Source organism: Aspergillus pseudoviridinutans, assembly GCF_018340605.1.
Source record: "Aspergillus pseudoviridinutans IFM 55266 DNA, scaffold_8, whole genome shotgun sequence".
NCBI lineage: Eukaryota > Fungi > Ascomycota > Eurotiomycetes > Eurotiales > Aspergillaceae > Aspergillus > Aspergillus pseudoviridinutans.
Window position 1 is genome coordinate 911,615 of NW_025091288.1, and position 21,948 is coordinate 933,562.

A 21,948-nucleotide genomic window follows, 5' to 3' on the forward strand; every position below is an offset into this window, starting at 1 on the left:
ATGTAGCAAAACATTATCAATGCGGCTCAAACACGAATGTTCAAACCATTGGAGATTCGTGGGCCCTCTGCCGTATGCTTGCCCTTAAACATCTTGGATATCAAATTATGGTACTTCCGTGATCCTCAGCCTAGATCAGCTTGGCCGGTACAACTGATAGCTATGCTAACTTTGCCTCAGAGACTTGCTGCTGTCAATGGATATGGTTTTAGTCCTAGTAGGTGCAAAAGGGAACATAGTCGTAAATAACATTTTAGCCACCATTTTAAAAGATTATCAATCATTCATGATCAAGCTCGTATATCGTCGGAACATAAATTCCCTCAACAGACAAGGACACCATATACAGAAAGGCGAAGGGCTATATAAGATGCTTTGGATCTCTTCTTACGGCATATCCTTAATTCTGAATAGGTTTCATAATGAACTCCTAAACAGCATCAGGGAAAGGATGGGGATTAGCCAAGGTGGCAGGCGCATCATTACGCTTTTTAGGACCAATCAGATGGTCAAAGGCAGGCGAGTGAGAAACACGAGGAGTAAAGTCCTTCAGGTCCCAGAGATATCCAAGGGTCTTGAGAACAGAGGTGGCACTGTACGAGGCAGACTCGCCGGTGGCAGGGTCAACACCGTAGTTCTCAATGTGTCCCTTGGGCGTGTACGGCGAGATAAGCCAGGTAGGCATACGGCCGCCCAGACGGTCAAAGTTAAAAGTGTAGGAGCTGCCGTCGGCGGCCTTCTCGGTGTAGGTCTTGTTGTCTGGGCGGACGGCCAGAGGGGGCTCGACGTGGTCGTAGAAACCGCCAGTCTCGTCGAAGGTGATGAGCAGGAGGGTCTTGTCCCACTGGGGACCGGTGCGGACAGCATCGTAGATCTGCTTGACGAGCACCTGGCCGAAAGAGACGTTACCGGAGGGGTGCATGGAGTTGGTGTCGAGATCGCAGCAGGAGGGGTTGATGTAGGAGAGCTGGGGCAGGAGGCCGAGGTAGGCGTCCTGGTAGAAGTTCTCGAGAGGGACGACGTTCTTCTTGGCGTTCTGGGCGGTCCAGTTGAAGAACAGAGCATCGGAAAGGAAGGCACCGTTGGTGCCGTCGTAGTCCTTCCAGGTGATATTCTTCTCGCTGGCAACCTGGAAAATGCTGGAGATGTCGACGCCAGAGACGTCGAAGCTGTGGTCATTGTTGCCGTGGCCATCGGAGGTACCGGAAAGCGCGCACAGGCGGTTGGGGTTGGTGGGCTATTCTCATCAGTATCATTGTACTCTCAGCAGGAATAGTGACTTACACCAGGGACACACGAGTGCCAGTAGTTGAAGGTGGTGAACTCGTCAACCAGGTTGACGAGAGTGGGGATCTCGTCCTCGGAGTAGTAGCCCATGACCTCCTCACTGGCCACCTTGGGATCAATGCCCTTGTGGTGCACCAGCTGCTGGTCCACGAAGCCGTTCATGCTGGGCTTCAGGGTGCCGTTGGCGATGGCCGCGGTGTTGGGAGTGTACGTGCCATACAACTCCATGTTGTAACCGGTGATCGAGTGATCAGGGTCGTGTTGGACCGAGTCAAAGTCCTTGTAGACGCTGCACCACTTGGCGCTCTTGGGATCGCTCACATTCTGGGGGTTGCAGAAGGGGCCGTTGTTAACAACGTTGTCCAGGCCCTTGCGCTTGACACCACCCAGGATGTTGTCGAAACTACGGTTCTCCAGTAGAATCCACACGACATTCTCGATCTTGTCCTTCAGGTTGGCAATGGACTCCTTGGAGCCAGAGGCGTACCCAAAGGGGGTGTTGCCAGACGCAGCCACGGCCGCAGCGGCAGCGGTGCTGGAGAGACCGAGCAAGGGCACCAAAGTGTTGGCCTTCATGATGAATGGAAGTTAGTTCTTGCTCATTCTCACCTGTTGACCAGTTGTGACATCTTTTTATATTAATGCGAGAAGCGAGTACCTTGAGTATCCTGTTGATATCCCGACATAATGCTATCAGGATGAACAAATGAAGAGTGACACTCGCTAGCACATGCGCTGATCGTCACATCCTACAGGCAGGACTTATGCACCTGCTATTTTAGTACAGCCCATCGGAAATGTCTACCCGTAAGCGATATCTCCGCTCTGGCCAGTAATACAGCCAGATCTTGCATGTCGTGCCAATTGCCGGGTTTGATCAAGGCAGAGGGCATATTGTGGGGCATTTAGATTGAGATCATCGTCGTTACTTCTTCATTAATCACCAATGTTTAGTCAAGGTAGCATCGCCAAAGTCAAACCCCAGATTGGCATAGACGTTATCACCGTTCCAGGCTCTTTATCTCACTGATGTACGGAACATCAGGAACAGGAAGATATACAATGGAAGTGGGCCCGCTAAGCGTTGATGGCTTTACTTGGCGTGGTGCGTTCTATGGGCTAGCCAATCAAAGCACGTAGATGTGGCCACCCGTTCTGCTCTGCAATATGATTGGTTAGATCTTGTTCTGTGCATTTACACTCACCAATCATATCCCACCATTCGAGCATGTTGATGGTGCATCGCATTGAAGATGATTAAAATCTCTCGTCCGAAAATCTTGTTCTGTCTAGGCAACAACTTGGCCGTTAGTTGTGACATAATGGCATATCATTATCACCTCCTAGATTCTTCGGCATAGAGAAAGTCACGGCCCCACGAACCGAGGTGACGATTTCAACTGCCCCACGTGGTAAGTCAATCTCCCAGGTCCCAACGTTCACCGGACTCTGAATGAAGTTGATGGACAGAGTTCTATGGATGGAACCATAGTAATACAATATAGTCTACAGACAGAGACCAATGCGATCAAAGCAGTGACAGGTTGGCCCCCTGTTGCGTCCTGAGGACCGATGTTGGCACTACACATAGACCATGCTACCAAGCGTTGACTTCCCGCTCGCAGCAATTCCAGAGAAACGCTTATATGAGCGGGAATGGCCTGGATGACTCTTGCATAGACATTACTGGACAGAGGTGCAGGGTATCAGATTGGCAAGGCACTGTACCCCAGCCTCCAAGCACCTTCTTAAGAGATACGGATGCCGTGCCTCATCATACAGTGGGATTAGCCGTACATTTTAAGAAACCTGTAAATGAGAGGAATTGTCTCTGGTATCTTATCAAATACAGCAAGTCACAATTCATACTTCTTCACATGCCAGACTTCAAGGACAATTCCGGTTGCGAAATCACCCTAGTCTTTACTATCCCGATAGTTCCATCCAGTCCGCTCTAGCCAGCGGCGTACCTGGAAATGGCACGCAGCTTGGGTCCAAAACGCCAAAACGCAAAAGGCGCCACCCAGCCAATACCCACGGTGACGAATGCCAGCACGCTGGTCCCCCATCCATAGCCCAGCGACTGGTACATGTACGGAGCGAAAAGCGGAAAACCAAAGCCGGCCAAACTTCGAAGGATCGCGCAGGCGGCCATGGCGCTGGCCGCGTAGGTTTGGTAACTGTCGACGATGTACGTCTGCATACCCTGCAGGCAGGAAATCGTGCCCGCGGTGAAGATCAGGGCACCGATGTTGGGCATGATCCAGTGCGTGTTCCCGATGCTCCAGCCGTACCAGAAGAGACCAATCGTGCTGAGGACGGAGCCGACGGCTAACGACGGCATACGGAACTCGGGCTTGCCGACGTTGTTGTTCCGCGCTTTGAGAGTCTTGTAGATGCGGTCAACAAACTTGAGGTTGAAGAAGAGGCCGGCGAATGACCCGATGGCGATGGAGAGGTAGTTGAGTCCGCCAATACTGGAACTCTCGTGGTATACCACGGTCCAGATCTCGGGAAACGTGGCGAGCATCAGGTACGTTATTCCAAAGAGGTAGGCCATGTAGAGGGCCATGCAGAAGACGATGGGCTGCGTCGTGAACAGGAGCACCGGCCGCTCAAACGCATGGAGAAGCTTGTAGGCGAGTGTCTCCACCTTCTCTTCAGTATGCAGATTCTCGTTGCCCGTCTCCTTGACGAGACGGTCCCGTCGCTTGCGTAGGAGCGTGGCCGGGTGGCACTCACGCAGCCAGATGAATCCGACGACCTGGACTCCGACGGCGGCAGCCGAGGTTGCCCAGAAGACCCAGCGCCATGTTGAGTACTGAGCAATGAAGCCGCCGGCAATGGGCCCGATGACGGGTCCAAGGAGCGGTCCAAGAGTGTAGACGCCCATGGCCTTGCCGCGTTCTTCGGCGCTCCACATGTCGCTGCAAGACGGCTTAGCAAAGGAAAAATTCGGTGGTTGTGTCTTTCTTACCCGATGGCGCCTCCTCCAATTGCCAGCGGCGCGCTGCCACCAATGCCAGCAAGAAAGCGAAAAGCAAACAGCTGAGCCTTGGTCTTGGCGAAACCGCATCCCAGATTCCAGGCTAGGTACCACGCGTTGCTGACCTGAAGCAGACGCACACGACCGTAGAGCTCCGAGGCAGGACCGAAGAAGATGGGGCCGATGGCGTAGGCGAGGATGAAGATGGCCATGGAGAGGTACACCTCAAGGTTGGTGCGCATCTCCAGGGTCTCGCCGAGATCTTGCATGGCCGGGGCAATCATCGATGATGAGACGGGCGAGATGAAGACGAAGAGGGAGACGGTCCAGGTTGTCTTCCACTTCAGGCCGTTGGGCCAGTTTTTGGGGTTCTCTGGGTCATCTGGCCCGCTCCATGTGACGAGATTCGGGTCTTTGTTGGACGGCTCAGTTGAGGTTGTCGCTTTGGCTGCTTCGACGTCTTCCTTCTCCGCGCGAGGTGCGATGCCCTCGTCGGAGGCGCTCGGGTTCTTATCTCTCATCTTGGATGGAATAATCCTCCGATTCTTAATTCTACGCTGCCTGACTTTTTATACTTACCTATTGTACATTCCTATGTATCAAGCAGCCAATCACCGGGACGTATTCCGCTTCGGGCCCGGATCGCCCGTGACGACCGTCGCGCTGTCCAATGGGAGGGGGCCATTCTTCGGGCCCGGGCCCGGCCCTATTAAACTACCTACATATACCTTACTCTGTACAGCTAGGCCTCATGTTGCTGTACCGTAACAATAGGAGAAGGCTCCACAAGAAGCCTCGAAGGTGATGTCGGCAATGCCATTGTTGGTTACCGGTTGTCTAATAGCAAGGCCTTACGGACCCGCTCCTATAATGAGGACAGGGCTGGTACTATCCGGTTCATGTTGCCTGTTGAAGCGAATGATGGCCAGCGACTCTCCCATTATGAACTCGTAATCGTAAATGTGCTGTCTCACTGCATCGTGCTTCATGAGTCCTCGAAGACATCGGGCACGAAAGCCGCCTGCTCAGCCCAGATTGGTCCCTTGACACAGCTGATCCCAAACCACCCAATCTGGAGAGTCGAGGGTGAAGCCACCACTATGATTCAAGCCTGTTCCATCAATGTCGCCAAAGAGCTCATCAAGACCAAATATACCGTCCGCAACCTTGTCGGTTTCCTCCATTTCATCAACTCTCTCTTGCGGCCTCTTGACTTTCGGTTCGTGTTGTTCGCGCAGCGCGGTTATGAAGGCCGGCTCCGGGGACGACTTACTGGGCGGATTCGCAAGCCAGGCCTTGAGAGTTAGCTTGCCAATGGTGACGTGCAGGGTCCTCTTGCGCTTGACAAGTTCTTCGTGATTCGAATAGACTTCTGCAACCTTGTTCCACGTAGTGTCTAGCTGCGACATTGAGTAGAATCCGACTTCTGCGATGCTAAGCAGAATACAGAGAAGGGCATCCCACAGAAAGAAGGCTTGCATCTGCCACCGGAACTTCTCCATGCTGGGATTGCCGTAGATGGCGCTGTTTGTATCGAGAATCTTCTCTGCGAGAGTGCAGAGATCTCTCCTTTGCGCGTCTGTAATGGTTTGCTTCAGCAACAGTGGCATTCGAGCCCGTAGTCGGACGGCATTAGTGGCAGAGCGTACAATTCCAGTGGTGAAAAAGTGTAAGGGGTTCAGGATATCGCAGTAGCGCAGAAACTTTGTCTCGATGAGATCTTCGACCTCATCAATGAGCCTCTCGATGTCCTCTGCTTCCCTGAATTGAATCGTACCACCGATTTCCTTCATTTTAATACCCGTTCGGGTATAGAAATTGGACAGCTCAATCCGCGATAAGCAGAAAATCATTTCCGAGGCGCCTCGTTGCTCTTGAGGCTGCTGCGTCATACCAGGGAAGATATGCTCATCGTTAATGTTCAGCGGTTGCTTCGTATCCCAGCTATTCGGCGATATCGAGATCCCAGTGCCGCAAACTTGGCCCGCATAGCCGTCCAGTGGAAGCAGTTGCCAAAAGAGCCGCTGTCGCATCTGGACCTCAAATGGTGGCAACCCCAGGTCCTCACCATCATGATGCAGGCCCATGCGTTGTGCCAGGCGAACCGCAATGCCTGTCAAAATCCAAAACGTGTGAGAATCGATCTGCGTGCGCATGGCAACGAGAAAGAGTGTGTAAGCTTGTAGTACCGGCATCGCTGTAGTCTTCAGCCACGACGCATTGACAAGTGCCTGACAAACAGCGGACCGATATTTCGACATCAAATGGTTCCTCGTTTGGTTGGACTCTTGCAGACAGTCGGCATCTGACATGGAGAAAACGGCGAAATAGTAGATGACAAAAAGCAGGCATTCGTCAGTCTTCGAGGCCGCAGCAGGCTGTTTTGCGATTGTGTCGACCATTTTTGCAACAGTCGGAACATGAAGGACCTTGCAAAGGGGGTCAACATTTTGCACGTAGGCGCTCCAGAGCTTCGTAGCCACCTCATAGCTGGGATGCTGATCAGTGAGGCTCCGAGTGCTTCCAAGTATTGCCCCAGAGACTGTGTGTGCTGCCAGGACACCCAGAAGTCCAGTCCGGGTGCCCTCATCAGTTCCAGTGTCATCATTGTAGTCGTCTTGGTCGGAATCGGATAATTCACACAGATCGCCTTCTCCGGCATCAAGGAGGAGAACATTGTCAATATAGCGAGACTTGCCCTCTGCGGAAAGGAGTTTACCAGACTTAGTAAGTTGCACTGGGGTTGCGTTCCGTGTACTGACCACCGACGCCTCCATCTCCTTGCCGCATGGGGTCAATGCAGAAGCAGTAGGCAGAAGATTGTTCTCCTTCAAGATGCGCTCGTACCGTGCTAGACGTTCATACACGTCTTCGGAATGGCTTCGCTTCCTCTTCCGCGGCAGATGAGCCTGGTAGACGCAGTGGAGCTTTGCTTTGCTGCAGCTTGAGCATGTTGGCACAGCTCTATTGCATTTGATTTTTTTGCGTACACAAGCTTGGCAGTTGAAGCCCATTGTAGTCAAGTCTGCCATATTGACGGAGGGTGCCCTAGCTGGCGCAGGAGCTATTGGGACAAGGCGCGAGGCGACTGTGGTATTGGCTTCCATGACTATGCACCATGACTTGAATGCTTCACGTCCCTCAAAATGCAGGGGAAATATACACGAATGCACAACTATGTCCAAGACTTGTGGACCATGTTGGAATAAGCGCGACAAAAGATGCCACAGTGCACCAAGGGTAATGAGCTGACAGCCGCCGTAAATGTTATGCCTGTAGTAAGTGGCTAAATCATAATAGTAGTAATAGTAAAAGGTCTCTAATTCTTTAACTCTATGGTGTTTTGTTTTATCCCGATTCGTCCTTCGCTTGGTGTCTGCGCGAGGCACCAGCAATGCATCACTATCATCCGATTCATCCCCAGAGTCATGTGACTTTGTTGATGCCTTGTATCAGTTGCTGCCTTAGGCCTAGCGTGAAGCCCCTGAGCGAATGTCAAACCTAGGTCAGGGGAGTATTTGTACCATTCAAAAGACTCTGAAACTTCTGCAGGACAAACTGTCTCTCCTCCTGCGAAACTGACTCCCTTCTGCTCAACTCATAGCCATCCCGTAGTCGCGCCGTGATAATAGCCTTTCTCGTCTTGGACCTAACCGACGACTCGATGCTCTTCACAATACCCTGAAATGGATACGCCACGAGTCCCAGTCCAGCAGAGGGTATCTTGGTCATGAGTCCCGCCGTCCCCTTCGCCAAACCCTTGACAACACCTAGCGCGCCCTCCTCCTTGCCCCCTTTGATCGGCTGAGTGACCAGCCCTGATATTCCCTCCATCATGCCATCCACAAAGTTCTTTCCCCCAACCGTAGCCCCGGACTTCCAATCCTGCACAGCCCCGTAGTCCTTGGGCTGTTCGCCGTACAGCCGCGGAGCCTGTCGGAATCCCTCCGCTGCCGCGTGCGGGATATCTACAATGACACCCCTAGTGTACGACCCCAGGAACTGTCCGAAGCTTTTGGCAAATTGCCCTGCCATGGCCCCGGCGGTGGCAACAGGGTTGCGCTCTTCGCCATCGGAGGAGATGTCGGTCCTATTGCGAGCGAGTTCTTTGTACGGTTTGTAGAACATGTTGGTGGTATTTTTGAGCATATCAGTGCCGGTGCCTACGGCTGCGGATGTGACACCGGTGAGGGGATCCCAGCGGCGGTTCTCGATGATAATCGGTTTGATATCATAACTGATCCGTCAGTGTGCGACGAAAATTGGAGAATACAAACTCACCAGCGGAGATTCTTTGGGTCAATCTTTAGGTGGTCGATGAGAATCTGCACGGCTTTCCTTGATAATCGAATTTCACGCTTGTACCTCGCGTATGTCCATACGGAAACCTGGTCTGGGAATACCTGGCACCTCATCTGCTCCACCGGAAGATGCCGGTAGAAGGACTGTACGGCCGCAGTGACGCCCGACTCATACTGCATCTTGGCGGCAATTCCACGAGCAGCAGCAATGGTCTGTGGCTTGAGACAGAATCGAATAGCCTCGGCCAGATTTTGAACGCTGAGCGTAGCGTGCGGAATGGGAGACGGGCCTGCGCCAGCCCTTGCAATCATGCTTCCCCAGAATTGTTGACTAAATACTAGTGAGCCCTTGGCCAGTATATAGAAGAACGCGGCCTTACTCTCCAAAAAAAGGTACGACGACTGTTGGCTTCCCGTTGGCAAGTCCACAGGCAGTCGTCCCAGCACCTCCGTGATGGACAACCGCCGAAACATGCTGGAACAGCCATTCGTGCGGACAGTCGCCGATGAAGTAGATGTTTGGATTCCCATCTCCGGCCAACTTGCTCCAACCTCGTGACACGATGGCACGAACACCAGACTCAGCAACTGCCTGCAATACCGTATTAGACAAGCGTTGCGGATCGTCCACAACGATGCTTCCAAAGCCGATATACACTGGTGGTGGCCCTGAAGCAAGGAATTGCTCTAAATCTGGCGGTGGTTGGTACGACGGTGGTTGCCGGAAGAAGAAGCCACACACATCTATAGTTATGAGTATATTCCATGTCGACCACAATGGAGTACTAACCTATATGCTCAGCCCAGTCCCTAGGCTTTGGTACCAGCGCTGGAGACCAGCAGTACGTGAAAGGGATCTTGAGAGTCTCTGCCAAACTGGGCCCCTCGACCATCGGAATGGGCTCCAGATCAATGGTGGCTCGCCATCGATTGATCACATCGCCTAACCTACTTCCCGTCAGCTATATGAATGCATAGAGACTGGGAATCAATACCCCTGCCACGTCAACCATTCTACCACACCATACGAAACCCAATGTGCCATCCGGGGACTCATATCCGACGGCCGTAGATTCGCCAACGGGTGAGGGAAAGCAGTCGTACTACTCCACGGCATGGTAAACATCAGGTGCACCGGGACCTTCAATGCCTGCGCACAATGCACATGCGCGAAGCTGGGCGGATTCGCAATAATTGCATCCGCCACAAATGGGACCTTGGTTAGCGGGTCATCGTCGATGCATGAACGCCAGCACCCGTCCAGCATGGTTGCAACCATGGCTCGCTTTTTCTGGATCTCCCCGCCCCGAAGACTGTTCATCTGCGGTAGGAGGCCGGGGTTTCTCACCATGAAGGCCATAAGCTCCGCAGGATCGCCACCGATGGGATAGAACTCGAGCCCGGAGGACCTCACAAAGTCTGCAAAAACATCATGTGTGGCTAGACGGACGCGATGGCCATGCTCCTTTAGTTTGGTACCGAGTGCGATAAAAGGCTGGACGTCGCCGCGGCTACCAACAATCTGGATCACAATATTGAGATGAATGTTGCACTCGATTGGTTGTAGTTCATAACCTTGACGTTGCTGCTGTTGCAGCCCCTGCTCATAGTTGGGAGGTGGGCTGTGGATGTCTTCCTGTTGCAGCTGGACGATCTGAGCGAGTGTGCGGGCAATCCTCGAGTTCAGATCAACGTCAATCCGTCCATCGGCTGGTCTAGTTAGCGACATACTACTTGACATCGTTACTTACTTACCGCGAACATCAGCCGACTCCGCAACAAGCTCACCATCCACCAGTGAATAGGGTGGAGGTCGATCGCTTTCAGAGGATTGGGCACGCGTCTCGGGTCTTCCCATGGTTCTGAGTTTACTGCCAGACGTGAGTAGGGAAGAGACAAGTGAGAGCGGATGGGATAAGGTCTCAAGTCATCAGGCAGACGAATAATTATAGCAGGCTTCAAAATGTCGACACCTCTCCGTATCCGTATTCCTTGCCTCTTTCAGGAATACGACGGTGGAGTCGAGATTCGCCACTAGAGACGCAATAGTTTCGGATGGAGAATGTTGATTGGCTAAGTTCCGCATTCAACCTCAATAACCTTATCTGGAAAACTTTATCCCCTTTATTTATGGATCAACGCCAGTACTCAATAGTTCGCGCAACCTAGGATGGGTATGCATCGAGCGCACATGCCACTTCGTCAGGGGCGGTGGAAGACTTGACATCTTAATAGTTTATGAATGACAGACAACGGCTCGTGATTTTGAACTCAGCGTAGTGGATCATTACTGACTTGCCCCTTCGATGCCTCACCCAATGAGACTCAAAGAAGTCTCGATGATATGGAGATGCTCCTATCATATCTTCGATAAGAAATCCTGTTTAGTTGCATGTAATATTACTAGGGCCTAGGAGCAAAATAAGGCTCAGGAAGGGGAGTATTGATCGACTCAAAGAGTGCACAAGCGCCTTCACATTCGTCCGCCAGAATACGTTCACAGAAGACATCACCGCTATTGATAAATACATACCAGGCCTTACTCGACGGTTCATTCCAATCCCATGTGTTAGCTTTGAACCGGAGTCGGAAGTATTTAGACAGCATGTATCGCACAAACTGAAGTTTTGGGGGAGGCGTTCTGCAGCTAGGCCAATAGTAATTTGGCTGGCCAGAGAACCATTGAATCTCGTAGAGTAATTTCTCAATGTTGCGGGACACATATTCAACCCCGGATAAGTTAGAACCCTTGTCCACAGGACGTCCGAGACCGGGACGTGCAAGTACGAAGGTCCCGATTGCATCTTCCACATTCTCTGGCATGATAATCTCCTCGAGGCTAAGCACGTCGAAAAAGATAACAGTCACAGTACGGTGACGTTCAGGCATCTTTTTCGGTATGGGCCCAGTCCTGCTCTTATATGGGTATCCATCCTCATTTCGGATTATCTCCTGGAGGATTCCACTGTGCGCAACGAACATAAACTGCAGGAGCTGGTGGAAGAGTGCCTGTGCATGGCTTCTTTCGAGGACAGCAGGGTCATACTGCTCTGCCCCGTACCGCTCATAGAGAGTTGCACCTTTTAAAGCATTCACCACCTTGGCCTTTCTCTTGCTCTCTTGTACGAAGATGTCTGCCAGAGGCTGGAATATATCCCCGTGCTGCTGGAACTCCTCAAATTTGAATATGGGATATTGGAGCAGGTAGCGCTTCTCAGCCGATGTGAGAGTGCCAGCTCCATCTCCTTTAACTCTCCTAAATCCGTCCAGAAAACGTGGGAGACCGCAAGTGCTTGCCATAGTTAAAGGCTCCTGAAACGCGCGATATAGCGCAGCGCCTGAAAGGAAGCCTCGATACAACGCCACATGCAACCGCTCCTTCCACACCATCCATGCTTGCATCCTGTCTTCTGGCTCGAGCCTTGCGATGCCATCATACCAGTATGGGTGACTGTTCTCCTTGAATAGCCGTTCAAGACACTCGACCAAATGCCGGAAATCGAACAGAACTTTCATCTCATCCAGTGTTGGTCTGCGGATATCTCCACCCAGCTTGCCCAGTGGCAATGGAGTTGGAGGGAGATCTCCCCTCAGAGCTGCTTGCTTTACAATCTCTGTCGCTCTAACCTAAAAGCTCATGGTTATTATCGAGTATAAGTTTACTGAAGCGAGGGTGTAAAGGAGAAAAGCACTTACCGCGATCAACGCGTCCGTGAACCCCAAGATCTCAGTTTGGCCGATATGCCATAGAATCGTCCCTGTATAGGACTTCCACGCTGAGTAAAATGATTTACAAGTCAAGATCGCGTCGCGTAGCTGAGCAAAGCGCTCACAGCTTGCAAGAATGAGGCCGATGATCTCGCAGGGCAGAGAGCTTATCAACTTCATTGTAGAGGCTTCCTGAGATGTGAACCTTGGTCATGGTAAGGAGGCAAAATAATGCTTGCAATGGTGAGAGAGGGAGATGCAAGCGGGGTTGTGAGTGGTGAGTGGTGTTGGGATCGCCAAGTCCCCGAAATGTTGCACCCCACTCACATTCACTAGCTTTTGCCTTTCATTTTAGGATCACTTCCTTATTGAGTCCCAGCATTGTGACTGGGGACGAAGTCATAGCTGCTTTTACAATCTCATAACCATTATCTACAGTCCCTTACCTCTGAAGCCACGGAGCTAAGTGTGCAGAGGCTGAGAACAATCTGTGATGTTGACGACCACATTGAGGGCGCCTTGACAGAGCTTGTGGAGGGATCGTGTTCCCTGAACACTCATGAACGGATGCCTTTCGCCGGTATTGACGTTCATCAATGGAAAGGGTCGCTTTCGATTTGGGTACGCAAGCAGATTGTTTGCACCTTCAGGGTCCTTTGCATTAACTTTCGCTTAGAGGTAAATGACGGGGGCACAGAACAGGAATGCTAATATTCCAAATACCGATTGTTCTTAAGACGGCATCAATATCTATCATTATTCCGTCCTTAGTGGGAATTTGAAAAGTGTGAGGAAAGACACCAGTAGCTAGAAGATGACAGAGTTCTTAGGCAAGACATTGCCTCCAATACAGAAGAAAGATGGTGAGCGTCTCCCTAAGCAGAATGCGTATTAAGGCCACTGATTTGTGGTCATCCCTATTATATATTCTTTTGACAGTCATCGTTTGTTCCCTGCAGCCTTCTGGCTATGGTGACGGAACTGGGCCAGACATCACTGTTTTTTCTCTGATACTATTGGCACTTCCCACTCCAGATTCTTGAGGCGTCGAATGTGTTGCTTTGGGACGGGTTCCAGGTAATCTGTATGTCCGTATTTACCACGAGATAAAATGAGGCCTGACATACCCAGACATGTAAGCCCGGGCTATACATCTAGAAGTACGGGGCTACAGAGCTTGCTCTCTGGATCGAGGTGCACGCCAAAGATCCTGCAGAGCAACAGCAAATCCATAGTCAATACCACTGAAGTCAACACACTGCCGGCCGCCTTCGGAACCTCCATGATCTTCTCGCCCATCATGTCCTGCAACCCGATATCTGGAAAACCCTCTGCCTGGCTCCCAGGCACTTGCGTTCGCAAGACTGTTTGTTCCGTTCCCGAGTAAGGGTCTGCTGGCTCTGGCCATCCTCGCGTAGGTTCATCCTCGAAAATTACTTCTTTATGTTCAGTACACTCTTCGGATTTCGGAGAGCTTCCCCAGCCTTCGAACCACCCTTTTCCCTGCTATCGTAAGGCTTATCCGCAGAATAATACTCGATCTCCGTTTGGTAAGTTTTGGCAAACCACACACAGAATTGTCGTTTCTCAGAAAACGTAAGAGGTTTCTTAGGAGATCTAAGGGCTCTGTAGCTTGGAAAAAATATTGAAAGCACTTGAACTTTGGGATCCTAGTTTTTGCGTTTCTGGTAAGAGTGTGGCAAGAAGACAGGATCTGGAAGAGCTTACCCAGAGTATAATTGAGATGGGTCCATGATGATATGGTATGGACTACCTCCTTTTACAGTGTTGAAATGCCAGAAATATCACAGGAGATGAGGAAATGGGCATGCAGCAGTGATCAGAGTAAGAGAAGAGTGATAAAAGGAGTAAACTGGAATGGGAAGGGAGACAAGTGTACAGTGGACGGTCATAAATAAACAGAACAGTGAATAACAGGTAACCTTGTGAAGGACGTCTGAATACATTCACAGAGGAAGCTATGAATGCCTAGAAAGGATTATGCTAAGCTTAATGATATATTCACCTGCAGCAGGTATGTTACAGAATTTTCTACGCAGTCTCAAAGCTCCTTTTTTTTCTACTGTAAGGTAATATCATCAACCTTTTCTGGTATTTTGATTGTCTCCTTGGGCTCCCTAAAGGTTTCTTTGGGGCAGGTACCCTTTGTCATTTGCAACTAAGTAATCGATCCGAGAGAGTCACCCAACGGCCGGCACAAACCCCAGTAAACTCCACAGGCATCAGATAGGACGTGCCGACATTTTCTCCTCCCCGATGCCAGTATCTCCCGAAGGCCAGCGATCGAATTGGATTATCCAACGTGTCTGGAATTTCTTGGCCTTTTCACCCTCTGAGCCCCAGGCCGTCATGACCTCTTCTCCAAGATCATATTCCCAGTCTGTGTTAATCACTAAATAAGCCTCTTCTGTCTCCATATTTCGACCGAATATCAAGCCTTCAGAGTCTGTAGTTCCACTGCGGAACCCGAACTCAAGGTATCTCAGCCGTGGCATTCTCTGCGCAGCCTTGCCCATTGCCGAGTAGAGCTTGTCGACTTCGTCACTTCTAATCAGTCCCCGTGCGTCAAATCCCAATTCATCGTAATCCCATCCATTGTCAAAATCCTCCATTTCCATCAGTGGCCCTTTGTTGGGATCAACTTCCAGAATCCAGTTTCCTGACTGAGTTAGCGTAACATGAATCAGTACTTCATGCTGTCAGAACATACCGTCTGCTGTATATGGAGGTGTGTCTGTTATTGTAATGACCTCTAGCAGCGGCCAGTGAAGTGTATCAACGATGACCCTGTCTTCCTGAGGTGATGCCCAAAACAGTTCACTGTTTACCCGTACACTAGTCAGATGAAGGACTCTCAGTCGCATGGAGAGTGTTCGAAAGGCAATGGAGAGCTCGTCCAGCCCCCTGACCGACAGATAATTGGCCGCATTCTCAACCGGCGCCCACGACATTTCTCGTTCCGGTGAAATCTCATACTCGAACTCCTCGACCGAAGGCGGGACTAGAGAAAGACAACGGACCAGTACTGGTTAAGAAGAGGTCGTCAGTGTCCATCAAAAATAGTCATAAGAATTATTGAGCATGAAGTATACAAACTTTGTCTTTCCTCGCGGAGGGCGCGGAGTGCAAATGGTTCTATGAAGAAACTTTCTCCAGCTGAAACACGGCGAGCATTGGGCAACCGGCTCAAAAGCTCAAAGAACGCCGAAGGTCGCATGTTGGTCATGGCAGTTTCAAGACCTAGTGACCTGACATTGTGTAGTATAGGATATGCTGAAGCGTCTTGTGTCGTGAGATGCACAAGGTAGGCTACCATGTCCATCTGCCAGAGGTCTTCAACAGTGGCGTCCTCATAATCCCCATCCCATACTCGGATGGACAACTTCGGAGATGGTAAATGCTCCACAAGAAGAAATAGATCGATCATCGATTCGTCGCATATTGACTCCCATCGGCTTAAGATGCGGAAAATACCTGCAAAAGCCTCTCGATATAAACGGTGATACTGGTACGGGAGAACGCAAGCCAGGGCCATTGGGTAGTCTTCCAGCGCTTCGCAAAGGCTCTCTGGGAACGCAAAACTGACATATGGCTCCCAGAAAATTTGTCTTACCCATTTAATTCTTGTGGTTCGATGTGTCCCACCAGATGTGTACACCTCCAGCCTTATCAGAGCGTCTGGTTTGAGTAGGACTATCTTCTCCCATATCATCGGTTCGAGAATCGCTTGCCATCTGCGTGAAACAACTGTGTACCTTGCGAGGCTTCCGGACCGCCATCTCTCCGGTAGGTTCTTGTCGACATTTAGTGCATGGGCTTTGTCATTAAGATGATGGAGGATTATGGTTAGAAGCTCTGTGGGAAGTGAGTCCATCTCTCACGAGATCCAAATGGGATGCAGTATGTTTGAGATTACGTTGAGTGGTTTGGGAAGGGGAAAACAAACAACACAGTCACCTCACGTTGATACAGGCGCAGTCACATGATACGTGCTGTTTGCTAGGGGCAAGATGTGGTTAGTCTTCACTTCTGAGCAGTAAATGAGGATTGTCTGATGACTCGAGAAAGGTATTCACTCCATTCGAGAGACTACTAGTGTCATGCGGATATTCGTCAGCCCATTTTCGACGGCTAAGGCAAGATCATAGATGATCTTGACATGAATTGAGGCGAATCAAGTCTCTTCCAATCCTAAGAACTGATATTAGAGTGAACCACAAAGGTTTAAATTTCATTAGGAGCCATCAGCTAATATTGAATTGCAACAAATAGGGTACCAGCCTCACGATCATGAATCCAGGAATACAAGATGTCCGTTCTGGTTCGTGATCCGCTCATCCAATCTCACCCATGCCCTCTTCCAGTGCCCGTTTCCATCGGCCAGCTCAGCGTCAAGTATTCTTCCGCCTTCAGCAAGATGCACATTTCTTGCCGATGCTCCGAAATTGCCGCCACGCGCCCATACAAAAGAACCGAAATGGTTCGAGAGGACCGAGTTCAACGAAATCCTCGAACGATGCAGTTCTCCTGAGATGGAACGGCATCTAGCCGTCAGCTCATAATTATGCTCGAGACTAATCTCTGTTGACGAGGCGGAAAAGTTGCCACGGAAAGAAGGCTCCGCAGGAGGGTGGTGTTGATGATGGGCCCGCCCGTCATCGCTGTCCGACGACGAAGAGGACGATGAGCGGCGACCATGTCCCCATTTGCCCTCTTTCTTCTCCTTCTTCTTCTTGTGCTTCTTGATCGCATCCTCAGTGAGAGATCCAGTGATCGCTCCTCCGATAGTCCCCAAGACGCCGTGATGGACCTGATGACCGGCGTAGGCGCCTACAGCGCCTCCAGCAACCGCTCCCATAAATCCTCTTTCATCCTTCTGATCCTGTGGATACGGCGGCTGAGTGGGCGGATGCTCAGGATAGGTGTCATGTGTAGGATATGGGGGATGCGGCTGTTGCGAGCCATAGTGCTGGGTGTAAGGTGGGGGTCCAGAGTTGTTATATTCATTGTCGTACTGCTGCGGTTTTGTCTGCKAAGAAAATCCCGGAGCCATACCATCCACAGGCTGGGATGGATAAACGTTCGGAGGACGCCCATAGCTGGTTGTCGGCGGGGGCGGGGCACCATAGTTGTAAGGACGATTTTCTACTCGTGGTGAGTAGGGCATTTCAGGTCCTGGAGTGGCTGTCGAGGATGCCGGGGTCCATGGTCGATTGCTGCCGTTGTCGCTGAATGGGGTATCTGGCTTTGGGCCGCCAATATAGCCAGAGTTATAGTACTCTTGCGCGGCCATAGTTGCTCCACACAGAACGGACAGGTGAACTTGAAAACAAGCGTAGATGATCTACTTCCTTCAGAGGACGATAACAGGTACCAACGTATGTCAAATGGGCTGAGGCAGATGAAAACCTTGGAGAATGAGAATATTTGGTATGTTAGGAAGATGAGGAGGACAAGACAGCCTTTTCAGGTAAACATATGGGGCTACTGCCTTGGCTCCATCTTCTCAAAGTGTGGCAGTGCAGCTCCACCTTGTAACCCAACTGCACTGCCACAGTGGGGTTTCCAACAGCCTTATGAGACTATGGCTTGATCCTTCAGGTATCAATCTCCTTATCCCGTGCTTATGTAGTATGAATTATCAATGTAAACTTCATGCTTGGAATGATCAAAGCCAGAAGATATAGAGCGGATCGTGCCGTCAACATTGTCCATTCTTGTACTAACCTTCCGAGTTCCGAGACATCACCTCCACCTGAACCCTGGAACGGCTCCATCACTCCGCTAATCCCACACCTCATTGTCCTGACCAGCTATGACACAAAAGGTCAGTATTATCACATTGATGCGTTAGGGCCAAGACGACAGTACGCACTATAAGCAGGGAACTTGCACAGTTCCTCTCCGTTCTCCTGCACTGAGAGTTCTAAGGCTTTCTGAAATTTTCCTCTGGGAATATATATTTGTGTCGCTGGTCAGACGTGGGCAGAAAAATGCCATTTGGTTCGGCTCAACAATTTTCGTACAGCTAGCCGAGGCCACAGCAACCGCAGTAGTGTCGACTTTTGGCTTTTGGCCTGTCTTGGCTGGTGTCTTGTCTGTCATTATCGTTGTGGACTACGTTTGGAGCGTGCGGTGCGGTTGGCAGTGGGCTCCGGAAGAAGATCAGTGTTGTAGAGAAGCAACTACGGGAAACACTAGGAGCGGGTTACTATCTGTGGGAGAGCTTGAAGAGAGGCTTGTATGTCGACCTAACTAACCGCTGTCGGAAAGGGAGTTGTCAGACGCATCCTGAGGAATTCTAATCGACCGCTTAGACGGCTGATTGCTATCATGGTTTAATCACTGATTTGCCGTCCATTGGCAGAGATTCCTACAGCTCCATTGGAAATCGTATTTCCTTACTACGTATACTAACGTAGAATGGTAGATTGGAAGCATCAGGCCTTCATTCCAATTAGTATTCAATACCTTCGTTTACCTAACACGGTCGTAGATCTTGACGGTTTGATTGATCAGAGGAATGTCCGATTTGCTCCAGACTCCTGGTTGGATTGCTCAACGGCTCTTTCGATAGCCGCCTTCACGTTTTCTCTCGTCTTCTTTACCTTCTCGAACTTTGCCTTGATCTTCGGATCTGCCTTCCAACTGACTGGGCGCTTACTCGATATGATATATGGGCAGTCAATGAAGGAATGGAAATCGCCGCAGATGCACTTGCGCGGCTGATTCGAATGAACTGATTGGTTGGCTTGGCCTTGAGAGGTTGAGAACTCGCTGCTTGATTGGTTCTCATGCCATTTGTGTCGGAAATCGTTTATCTCTGTAAAGGTGCTTAGGGTAGTATCTTTTTTGAGATCCGCACGCCTGATCTCCGCGTAAATTGGCATAAGAGGCTCAATCGACTCGAGGAACTTGAGGGTGGCCACGTATCCGATAATATCGGTCATTCCAGCATCCTCACACTCACCAATTACGTTCTCCCATTCGCTGAGCCATTCCTCCACGCTCTCATTGTGCTTCTTCGCGCCTAGCTTCTCGAATCTGGCCCTAAGCTTTATCGCGCGTGATAGCTCATCTGGCTTAAGCTTATCTCGCAATTTGATCATCCTCTGCCTCTCCGAGATATCCAGCGTCAAGATACGACGGTGCTTCTGGCTGACAGTGTGCTGGATGGCCGTCCAGATGGCCGTCATGCCGTTCCGCTCTCGTTCATATATCTTGTACGACCAATCATATAGCTTGGATTCTTGTTGCCAAACGAATCGATCATTTGAATCCATCTGGTCAAATGGCTTTGCTGGAACAGGCATGGTTGGCTCCACGGGTTCGTCGATGGTGTTTTTCTCATTATCTGGATCCACGTATTTCCAGACGCCTCTCCGCTTCGCGAGACCCTTGATATACGCGCTCCATGCCCACCAATCATCTGGCTTATCTAGCATGATCGGGACCCTGGTTGCGGACATGGGATCGACAGGGCAGCGAGATATATCGAAAATTCCAGTGGCGCTGAGATGGCTTACGAATAGCTTCACAATTTCCTCAACCCGAAACAAACGATCACAATGGGGTTATGGCCGACAGAAGGGACCGCGCTGACCGTTGGATGGCTGGTTAAGATTAGCAGGAGTGAGGGTTCCAGATGATTCTTGTCATAATCTCAGGCTCCTTTTATCATAACAAATACTAACGGTGGAGAAAGTGATAATCGCTTAATAATCAATCTGGATTCGCGAAATTCCTTTTTCAAGTTTAGCGTCTATTCCTGTTCCTTCAGGCTCTAGTTGTCTGTCTCCTTTCTAAGACACCAGAGCTACTATGGCAGTGTACAGATCGAAGAACCAATACAGCACTGGTAGCATAAGACTGAATAAACGTCATGTCTTCGTTACTGATGGTGAAGTCTCCGTAGTCTAACTGTGGAATTATAGAATCAGAAAAGTAACATCATCAAGCTCAAGTGCCCATGGGTATAGCATAGAGGCATGCTTCACTCGCTCCCTGATTCCTGATAAAAACGCGCTCTACCGGGAGTGCAGTATGTCGACCGTCACTGACCCGGCGATATCGCGATGTTGAGCTGAGGAGCGTCAAGGGGGTATCAAAATGATGATAGGGCATGACAGCGCGAGCACTCAGGCAATGGAGTACTCATATAAGTCTGCGACGGGCTCCGAAAATTTTGCAATGCGTTTGGGAACACCCTTCACTCAAGAAAAGTGAATACCTTCGGTATTGAATCCATGTAGAAGGCGGAGGAAGTTATTCTCATCACACTTCTGGGCACGAGCGTTCGCCAAATTGGCCTGATCCAAGACTCGTTGGATCTTCACTTGAACCAATTTTGTCACCAAGGCGCGAGGGACCTGTTGGTCGCCGATTGCCACGAGTGAGCCCTTGCTGGTAGTAACTGGAGCATCGGTTTCCCCTCCCAAGTCCATGAAGATATCATCCTCGTCGTCACCTCCCTCGACCGGCTCATCGCCATCCTGGCCCATATCCATATCCTCGTCCGCACCTTGTAGGGCAGAAACATCCTTGCCCTGGAGGAAATCAATGTCCGCCTGAGTAACCTTCTCCGGGTGCATAGAAACCCAGGTGATCCAGTTGCGCTCAATCAGCGCACGGACTTTCGTGGCCATGAAACCTGCGCGCAGGGTCTTGTTCTTTCGTACGAAGCAGATGCGGAGCATACCGTCCCATTCATCCCAGCTGATGTTCGGTCGGTCAGCCTTGGGCTCAATCCGGACCACACTAGACTCGACTTGTGGAGGGGGTCGGAAGTTATTCTTGCCGACTTTCATGACGTGCGAGATTCGAGAGAAGAACTGTGCGTTGACTGACAGTCGCGAATATAACGAGTCTCCGGGGCGGGCGATCAAACGCAAGGCAAATTCACGCTGAACCATGAGAATGCAGGTCTTTGGGGGATTAGGCATGGAGAGGAGCTTGAAGATGAGCGGGGAGGAGATCTGTGGCGGACTCGTCAGCGCTTACCACAACACCGGACTAGTTGAAATCATACCTGATAAGGCGTGTTACTGATGCAAACCTGGAAGGGAGGCAGCTTGGAGAGATCCGTCTTGACGAAATCGCCCAAAATAACCTGGAGTTTCTTCTCCGCAGGCGTCCCCTGAACTGTCTTTGTAACCTCCGCTGCCATTCGGGGATCCAGTTCGACGGCAATGACCTTTTTCGCTTTCTCGAGAATTCGTGTCGTCAGGATACCCGTACCCGGACCGACTTCGAGTACTGTCTGGCTCGGCTGAACATTGGCCTTGTCGACGATGGCATCGGCGATTGTTGGGTTTTTCAGGATGTGCTGGCCGATGTCCGTATTGAACTTGAATATCGCAGAGGCTGCTTTGGAGAGTGGCGCACCACCGGGCTTCTGATAAGGAGAGCTGGAGGGCGCATTGCGCTTGCCTCGTGCGGCTTTACCCATCTTGATGTCTGTAGGTGGAGTTGATATGGTGAAAGGCGTTGATCACGTTTCTAAAATTTTTTATCAGAAGGTTATCAGATAAGGACATTGCTAGATTAGGTTAGATAGTTGTCTGGTCATGTGATCTGTAACCGCCAGATTCGCGTTGATTGGCTGATGATCAAACCCGGACTTCGTTGGCCAATCGATCGAAACTA

General features: G+C 50.6%; 8 protein-coding genes across 8 annotated transcripts; all 8 read right to left on the bottom strand.

The window, feature by feature from the left end:
* Nucleotides 1-430: 430 nt before the first annotated feature.
* Nucleotides 431-1,863, bottom strand: Asppvi_010424 (putative phosphatidylglycerol specific phospholipase C; the record flags this gene model as incomplete). Its single annotated transcript, XM_043306269.1, has 2 exons — nucleotides 431-1,237; nucleotides 1,285-1,863. The coding sequence occupies 2 exons, from the start codon at nucleotides 1,861-1,863 to the stop codon at nucleotides 431-433; spliced, it is 1,386 nt and encodes a 461-aa protein (XP_043162204.1).
* A 1,378-nt stretch (nucleotides 1,864-3,241) lies between these two features.
* Nucleotides 3,242-4,794, bottom strand: Asppvi_010425 (MFS transporter; the record flags this gene model as incomplete). Its single annotated transcript, XM_043306270.1, has 2 exons — nucleotides 3,242-4,214; nucleotides 4,265-4,794. The coding sequence occupies 2 exons, from the start codon at nucleotides 4,792-4,794 to the stop codon at nucleotides 3,242-3,244; spliced, it is 1,503 nt and encodes a 500-aa protein (XP_043162205.1).
* A 504-nt stretch (nucleotides 4,795-5,298) lies between these two features.
* On the bottom strand, nucleotides 5,299-7,380 carry Asppvi_010426 (putative C6 transcription factor; the record flags this gene model as incomplete). The annotated part of the gene is made up of 1 exon (XM_043306271.1): nucleotides 5,299-7,380. One exon carries the CDS (start codon nucleotides 7,378-7,380, stop codon nucleotides 5,299-5,301), a length of 2,082 nt encoding a protein of 693 aa, XP_043162206.1.
* A 394-nt stretch (nucleotides 7,381-7,774) lies between these two features.
* On the bottom strand, nucleotides 7,775-10,432 carry Asppvi_010427 (putative sterol glucosyltransferase; the record flags this gene model as incomplete). The annotated part of the gene is made up of 6 exons (XM_043306272.1): nucleotides 7,775-8,510; nucleotides 8,555-8,905; nucleotides 8,955-9,318; nucleotides 9,365-9,522; nucleotides 9,570-10,284; nucleotides 10,330-10,432. The coding sequence occupies 6 exons, from the start codon at nucleotides 10,430-10,432 to the stop codon at nucleotides 7,775-7,777; spliced, it is 2,427 nt and encodes an 808-aa protein (XP_043162207.1).
* A 545-nt stretch (nucleotides 10,433-10,977) lies between these two features.
* Nucleotides 10,978-12,462, bottom strand: Asppvi_010428 (uncharacterized protein; the record flags this gene model as incomplete). The annotated part of the gene is made up of 2 exons (XM_043306273.1): nucleotides 10,978-12,201; nucleotides 12,271-12,462. The coding sequence occupies 2 exons, from the start codon at nucleotides 12,460-12,462 to the stop codon at nucleotides 10,978-10,980; spliced, it is 1,416 nt and encodes a 471-aa protein (XP_043162208.1).
* A 2,063-nt stretch (nucleotides 12,463-14,525) lies between these two features.
* On the bottom strand, nucleotides 14,526-15,838 carry Asppvi_010429 (uncharacterized protein; the record flags this gene model as incomplete). Its single annotated transcript, XM_043306274.1, has 3 exons — nucleotides 14,526-14,962; nucleotides 15,014-15,328; nucleotides 15,400-15,838. 3 exons carry the CDS (start codon nucleotides 15,836-15,838, stop codon nucleotides 14,526-14,528), a joined length of 1,191 nt encoding a protein of 396 aa, XP_043162209.1.
* Nucleotides 15,839-16,591: 753 nt separating this feature from the next.
* On the bottom strand, nucleotides 16,592-17,596 carry Asppvi_010430 (putative glutamine-serine-proline rich protein; the record flags this gene model as incomplete). The annotated part of the gene is made up of 1 exon (XM_043306275.1): nucleotides 16,592-17,596. The coding sequence occupies one exon, from the start codon at nucleotides 17,594-17,596 to the stop codon at nucleotides 16,592-16,594; it is 1,005 nt and encodes a 334-aa protein (XP_043162210.1).
* Nucleotides 17,597-20,516: 2,920 nt separating this feature from the next.
* On the bottom strand, nucleotides 20,517-21,751 carry Asppvi_010431 (dimethyladenosine transferase; the record flags this gene model as incomplete). Its single annotated transcript, XM_043306276.1, has 2 exons — nucleotides 20,517-21,278; nucleotides 21,332-21,751. The coding sequence occupies 2 exons, from the start codon at nucleotides 21,749-21,751 to the stop codon at nucleotides 20,517-20,519; spliced, it is 1,182 nt and encodes a 393-aa protein (XP_043162211.1).
* Nucleotides 21,752-21,948: the final 197 nt, after the last annotated feature.